Source organism: Canis lupus, chromosome 11 (genome assembly GCF_048164855.1).
Source record: "Canis lupus baileyi chromosome 11, mCanLup2.hap1, whole genome shotgun sequence".
Lineage (NCBI taxonomy): Eukaryota > Metazoa > Chordata > Mammalia > Carnivora > Canidae > Canis > Canis lupus.
In genome coordinates this window covers 17,979,446-17,986,668 of record NC_132848.1, presented here as the reverse complement: position 1 = coordinate 17,986,668, position 7,223 = coordinate 17,979,446, and the positions used below count along the sequence as shown (strand labels likewise).

The following is a 7,223-nucleotide window of genomic DNA, read 5'->3' as shown; positions in this document are numbered from 1 at the left end:
AAGTCCTCCAATTAGAACCTTCTGTCATTAAATCAGCTCATAATCCTGTATCTTATTACTTTCTTTTTTCCTTTCTCTGCATATTAGAGTTTCTCAAAGAAACAGGACTAGTGGACACCTACTTCCACCCCTCTCCCTTTTATATACATATGTACCTACACACAGATCTTAAAGGAAGTGGCTCCCACAATTATGAGGGCTGGCAAGCCGAAAATCTGTAGGGGCAGCTGAGGGGTGACAGTTGATGTGGTGTCTTGAGTCTGAAAAAACTCAGGCAGAACTTCCATGTTGCATCTGGAAGCTCACTCCCTGGGAGCCCCAGCCTCTGGGGTCCTAGCTCCTCAGCCAGGGACTGCTAATCCAACTTCCAGCCCTGTCCCCTCCTAAAGAGGCCTGAGGGTGGGGCTGAAACTCTAATCACAGGCTTGACTCCACAGGCAGCCAGCCTCCGTCCTTAGGTGCTTTTGTTCATTAAAATAACAAAAGAAGGTTCCTTGCTCCGAGGGTTTTAGGAGCTCTGGTCCCCGAAACAGGAAGGTCAAGTATGTTTCTTACAATGAATCACAGCATCACAGCCTCCCCTCTTTTCAAAACCCTCTGATGACTTCATGTCATACCAATTAAATCCAAAATCCTAGTTGGGCCCACAGGGCGTGATTCAATCTGACCCGGCTAATCCCTGCATCCTCCACTGGCTCGCTTTGCTCCAGCAAAGGCCGTGGCCTGACAAGGGTGCTCTATCCCCAGCCCTTGGCCCTGGCTACTCCCTTGTCTGCAGAACTGGGCCTGCAACCCATGCTGTGCTTGTCTATCCTGTTGTGGTTTTCTTCATCACATTAACTGCTACCTGAGATGACATTATTTAACATTTGTCGCCTTAGATTTTAATCTGTCTGAAACTGGTTTTACTTGCTTTATTGCACCCAGAGCAGTTACTGAACACTTCTGCCCTCAGTAACTACTTATTGACTGAATTGATGAGGCAATGGGCATTCCTTAACTTTCTAATAATGTTGCATACAATTGTAAGCTTCTTTAGCAAGGATCTCATTCATCATATACATACCAGAGGCTCAAAAAGTATTTTAGACTCAATTTAAAAGGCAATGTTAGGGACACCTGGGTGGCTCAGCGGTTGAGTGTCTGCCTTTGGTTCAGGGTGTGATCCAGGGGGTCCTGGGATCGAGTCCCACGTCGGGCTTCCTGCATGGAGCCTGCTTTTCCCTCTTCCTGTCTCTCTGTGTCTCTGATGAATAAATAAAACATTTTTTAAAAAAGGGAATGCTAGGTTTATATACTTTATATAACACTTATTTGTTTATATACTTATATATATATATTGTTTTTTCTAGTTTATATTTGTCTTTCCTCCTGTGTGTAGGGGGAAGGGGAATGCATAGATGAATTTTTATAGGGAAGAAGCAGGAGTCATTACCATATACCCATTGCAAATATATTTGTATTTTACTCTGAAAGTGACTCCAACCTGCAAAGTCAGATACATCTATTTTGAGGGGGGGCTAACTTTGAAAAGACACTTGATTTCGTGGTTAAGACCTGGATTAGATTTTAGATCTTAGTTCTACTTGAGCATCCGACACCGGCTGTGTAAAGCAGGAAGGCTACAGGGGAGCGGAGCCTCGGAAATAGCTCAACCCCGACCTTTCCTTTCACCGGGAGGTTGGCCACTGGGACATTGTGAGACGGACACTCCTGGTTCCTGGGCTTGGTCCCCTTCCCCGTGTTAGTGTTTTCTCCCTACACATGCATGTACCTGGGTACCTGCCTCTGGGTACCGCTCTGGAAGATGGCGAGGCAGTCTCGTCTTTCCAACAATTGCAAGGGTCCCGCCGGTGGACCTCACAGCCTAATTGTTTCCGCTTAGGATATGAGCTCTCGGTGGAGGCGCGTGTAGGGTGCTAAGGGGCGCCGGGTGGCTCAGCCGGTTGGGCATCTGGTCGACCCGGGCATCTGGCCAGGGCCCAGCCCGCTCCCTGCTGGGGGAGCCCGCTCTTCCCTCTCCTCCTGCCCGTCCCCACCGCTCGGGCGCACGCGCGCTCCTCTCTCTGTAAAAGGAATAAATAAAATCTTAAAAAAAATCTATGCTCAACGGAAAGCACTCACCGCACTATTCTACGAGAGCCGCACGGATCCGGGCCGGGCTTTGGCGCTGTCTCAGAGCAGGAGCCCCCGGGGGTGGAGTCCGCGTCCAGATCCCCGCCAGGACATAGAGCTGCCCCAGGGCTGGGCCCTAGCAACCCCGGGACCCCCACAGCCTGCCCCGACCCCGCCCTGCCCCGCCGCGGGGACGCAGCGCCGCCCTCAGGTGTGGACCCTGCGGGGGCGCGGACAGGGCGGGGCGGGGAGGCCTGGGGGCGGGGTCGGCGGGGGGCGAGCTCTGGGTGGCCGGCGGGGCAGGGCGGGGTCGGGGCAGGCTGTGGGGGTCGGGGTGTGCGGGGGGCGGGCTCAGGGTGGCCGGCGGGGCGTGGGCGGGGTCGCAGGCGGGGAGGGGGTGGCCAGAGGGGGCGGGGTCAGCGACGGAGGCGTGGTCAGGGTGGCCGGGGGCGTGGCCAGAGGAGGGCGGTCCGGGTAGGGGCGTGGTGTGGCCGGGGGCGTGGCCGGGGCGTGGCCAGGGCAGGCCGGGCCGGGCCGAGGCGGGCCTGGGGTATTGGCTGGCTCGCCTGCGGCGGGAGGTAGCCTGGAGGGGCCGGAGCTTTGGGAGGAGGATCTTGCGTCCCCTGGGAACGGGCGCGGCCGGGGAGGCGCTGCGAGTGCCCTGTTGCTAGGGCCCTGTTGCTAGGCCCTGTTGCTAGGGTCCTGTTGCTAGGGCCCCGTTGCTAGGCTCTGTTGCTAGGCCCTGTTGCTAGGGTCCTGTTGCTAGTGTTCTGTTGCTAGGGCCCTGTTGCTAGTCTCTGTTGCTAGGCCCTGTTTCTGGGCCCTGTTGATAGGGCCCTTTTGTTAGGCCCTGTTGCTAGGCCCTGTTGCTAGGCAGCCTGCCGCCGCGGGCCTGGGCCTGCTGGAGTCCGGACCGGGCCCTTCCCGCCGTGTGTGGAGCGGAGTCGGGGCTCGGGGGCGCCCGCGACTCCCTTCCCGTCCGTCCCGCCGGGGAGCTGCCTCCAGCGGCTTGCTGGGTGCGGTGCGGCGTCCCCCAAGCACGAAGCTCCGGAGAACGGCAGGGCGCTGGTCCTGGGCCTTCGCAGGTCCGTCCACGGAAAGCAGCAGCTTCGGGAGAATGATGGACACACGGTCACTATGAAGTAGGAATGACGCCCGGTTCGTTAAAATACTTGGGTCTGCGGATGCGGGGGGCCCAGCGGTGGAGCACCTGCCGGCGGCCCAGGGCGTGACCCCGGGGTCCAGGACCGCGTCCCCATCGGGTCCCCGCAGGGAGCCTGCTTCCCCCTGTGCCTGCGGCTCTGCCTCTCTCTCTGTGTCTCATGAGTAAATAAATAAAACCTTAAAACAAAACAAATACCTGGGTCTGTTACCACCTGGGCCCCAAGATAAATTTGATCCTCACCTGCATGGAAGTTAAATAATCTTTTTCCTCTTTGCTTGATTATGGGATGGAATTGATCAATTTATTCTTCTCTCTCGCTTGTGTTCTGATTTAGTGTAAGCAAATCATAGCCACTGATATCCCTCACCAAGAGAGCAGTGGTGATAATTGCAATTGGAAATAATCATCTTTAAAAAATGAGGGAAGGAAAAAAAAGTAAAAAAATAAAAATAAATAAAAATAAAAAATGAGGGAAGGGGGAGGTGAGTTCAGTTCTCTGGTAGCAGGGAAGGTAGTATGTAAAATCTGAGTGTGTTAGCCGGCGCTGTTCAGCTCAGGTGAGATGTAGTCTCCATCCAGTTTGAGTGCAGACAGTTGTTCCCAAGCGTTTCCCTGCGGCCACCACCCCTCATCCCCAGCTGCACCTCCTGTGCTATAGGACAGGGACAGACTTCCGTATGCTTTCCAAAGGTCCCTTCCCATGCTATTCATTAGAAATTCTGATTCTTTTGCCACCAAGTTTAGGTTTCTGGTGCCTTTGAGTCTCTGCAGCTCCTTCTCTTTCTTCTGACCCGTGCAAGCAAGGGTGTAGGATTACAAAGAGGTCTGAAAGTGGTATAAATCCATGCTCAGAAACAAACAAACAAACAAACAAACAAACAAACAAATCCATGCTCAGTAATAACTAGCAAATAACTTGGCAGAGCAAATGGTCCTGGTTTTGGTTCTCAGATTCCTCAGTTTGAAAATCAGAAGTTTGAGCTGTTTAATCTCTGCAGGCCCGTCCAGATTTCAACATTCTTTGACATAAGGGTACACGCGGCGTCAGTAGCCTGACCGTTCTGATTCCGTAGATCCTGGAGTGTTCCACGGGTGATGGTTGCCCTGTGAAGACTCTGGTTCTATCTGAGTAAGCCCTCTTGCACGCTGCATAGTTCTGAAATATCTCATATCTGAATTGACTGAATTCACTTATTTAACAGATGTTTATTAAGTTCTTACTGTTTTCTAGGCTCTCTGCTAGGAGCTGAGATACAAGGTGAGCAAAGCCACACTCGTTGCCTTTAGGAGGCTTGCAGTAGTGTGAGGAATAGTAGCCACCCCTTATGCTTCGAATCCCTGCGCTGTTGTTTGAAGACGAAATTTATATGCGGCATTGGGATCCTGTCATATTTAGGTTCAGAGAAAGGAAACAAAGAATATGTTCATGATGTGTACAGGAACTTGACTGTGCATTACTTTCTTTATGGACTAAAAGCCGTTTCTGAAGTATCTGCTATATTAAGGACAAGAGATACCAGCCCTCGTGGCCTTGCCATTTGTTAGGGGCACGAAAAGAGTAATTACAAGCGGAGAGGTACGATTGTCAAGCTTGCGGAAGTACAGGGACTAGGAGGTCCTGGAAAGGGGATTTACGTTTTGTTGAATTTTGTTGTTTGCAAATGAATGATGGGGATTTACAGTGACTTAACATGGTTTGAAATGGGTACGATGGTTTCTAAGGTATAAAGAACCGTGTGGCTGGTGTGTGAAGAAAATCACTTGCTGATTCCTCAGTTTGCCATCCGACATGGCAAATACAGCAGCTTTTATGATGTGATTAAAAGCAAGTAATAGGGCAGCCGGGTGGTTCAGCGGTTTAGGGCCGCCTTCGGCCCAGGGCGTGATCCTGGGGACCCAGGATCGAGTCCCCATTGGGCTCCCTGCTTGAAGCCGGCTTCTCCCTCTGCCTGTGTCTCTGCCTCTCTCTCTCTCTCTCTCTCTCTATGTCTCTCATGAATAAATAAATAAAATCTTAAAAAAAGGAAGTAACAACTTTAAAAGTTGCTTCTTTGTGAAGGATAACTCAGAAAAAAAGTCAAATTATTTTTGCATCTGATGATTTGTGATGTTTTCAGAATATGTCTACTGTTGGTTGCTAAGGCTTCCTGACATTACTCTTAGAGTAGAAATCTAGGCTTGGGGCATGGAGTTTTAGGGGAGGGGGCTATGGAAATGGGGTAAGGGGAGCCATACAGATAAATTAGTGAAGAACTGGAATATCTTTCAGATTTTCACTGGGTCTGCAGTAAAACTACATTTTAAGAATAATATTGATGGCTACCATGTATCGAGTAGCCGTGTTGTACCTAACACAGGAAGATCAGAAAGGTGCTAACATTAAACTCACTTTACATATTAGAAATATTGGCTCTGAAATATTAAGTTCTTACCCAACTTTACATTACAGGAAAGTGTCAAAAATGAGGATTTTAACGTCAATCTAACTCTATGCTGGCACTATGCCATGCTCTTTCCTTAAAAAGTAAAAAAAAAAAAAAATCACTACTAAAATAAATCCAAGTCTAATAACAGAAATATGAATCGTTAAACAACATATCCTCAGTAATATAAAGTTAAAGTGTAAAATAAAATATTCAAAATTTGCGTGACTGAGATATTCATCTGATTTCTGTTTTGTACATTTTTGCAAGTTGATCATTCTCAGCATTCTCTTACATGCACTTTTACCTGTCGCCTCATAATTGCCGGTTGGACTACCCACTGTATTTTATTCTTTGTATCAAAGAATACTGTTTGCATAACACACTTTTTCATTAGCTTACTCTAGCAAAATCAAGACTCATAAAGGTTTAGGAAAAAGAGTAAAGAAAATATAAATGTACATCACTTTGTGGTAGAGAAGTACAAGCATTCATTTCCTATTGCTGCTGTAAAAAATTACCACAAACTTAGTGGTCTGAAACAACTTAAATTCATTATTTTACATTTTGAGGTCAGAAGCACCAGATGAGTCCTACAGGGCTAACCTCAAGCTGTCAGCAGGGCTGGTTCCTCTGGAGGCTCCAGGGGAAAATTCATTCCTTGCCTCCTCTAACTTGCAGAGACTGCTCATTCTTTTCCCCCCGTTTTCAAAGCCCGCCGTATAGTATCCTCACTCCCTCTGACCCGTGCCTTCCGCCTTAACATCTTCTCTTTCTTACCCTGATCATGTTGCCTCCCTTTTATCAGGACCCTGGTGATGACATGGGGCCCTCCAGATAATCCAATATAGTTTGCACACCTCAAATCCTTTACCGAATCACATCTGAAAAGTCCTCTTGGTCATTACACGACCAAGGTAAGCCTATCCGCAGGGTCCAGTTATTAGGACATGGACATCTTTGGAGGAACATGGTTCAGACTAGTGTTTGCCCTGTAGGTATTGCCCCACATAATGTAATTGGCCCACAAAAAGTTGATTTTGGTTGAAAGGAACAAGAATAATTAACCATATGATTTCTTTTCATGAAGTAGTGTTACGTAGTTTGTATGACTTGTTTAAAATTAGAGTGAAAGTTACCATTTTTATGATTTTTACCCTTTTCAAAATATACTGCAGGATCAATACGTGAACTTAAATGGATTTAGAGGTTAAAGGGATTGCTGCTTCTCCTACAAGTCAAGCTCAGCCATTCTCTGGAAGAAAGAAGCTGCTGCAAGTATGTGTGCTATTTCATTTTCTTCTTGTAGGATGATTCATTAAATAATTTCCTGACTCCTTTCTTCATGTTTTTATGACAACTTATATGCACAAGTATTTAGGATCCATATTTCCTAGATTTGAAGAGTTAAGTGGCCAGAATTGAAGATAATCATTATTTGAAAGTTTGAAAGTGGGTCATTGCTTGAATTAGTTTCATTTTTATTTTATTATTATTATTATTTCGTTTTTTACAGACTT

At 48.0% G+C, this 7,223-nt stretch overlaps 1 protein-coding gene across 23 annotated transcripts in view; it reads left to right on the top strand.

Annotated features, from left to right (window-relative positions):
* Nucleotides 1-7,223, top strand: part of CAPS2 (calcyphosine 2) — an 84,442-nt gene that overhangs the window by 35,559 nt on the left and 41,660 nt on the right. For 10 of the 23 annotated variants that reach the window (XM_072843291.1, XM_072843292.1, XM_072843301.1 and 7 more), the window contains one exon: nt 6,882-6,981. In XM_072843291.1, coding sequence (XP_072699392.1) covers nt 6,901-6,981 — 81 coding nt within the window. In that variant the 5' untranslated portion in view covers nt 6,882-6,900. Of the gene's footprint in view, nt 1-2,125; nt 2,327-2,654; nt 3,274-4,278; nt 4,410-4,511; nt 4,539-6,881; nt 6,982-7,223 lie in introns of those variants that run through there. The other 13 variants (XM_072843311.1, XM_072843307.1, XM_072843289.1 and 10 more) reach the window with 9 other exon arrangements.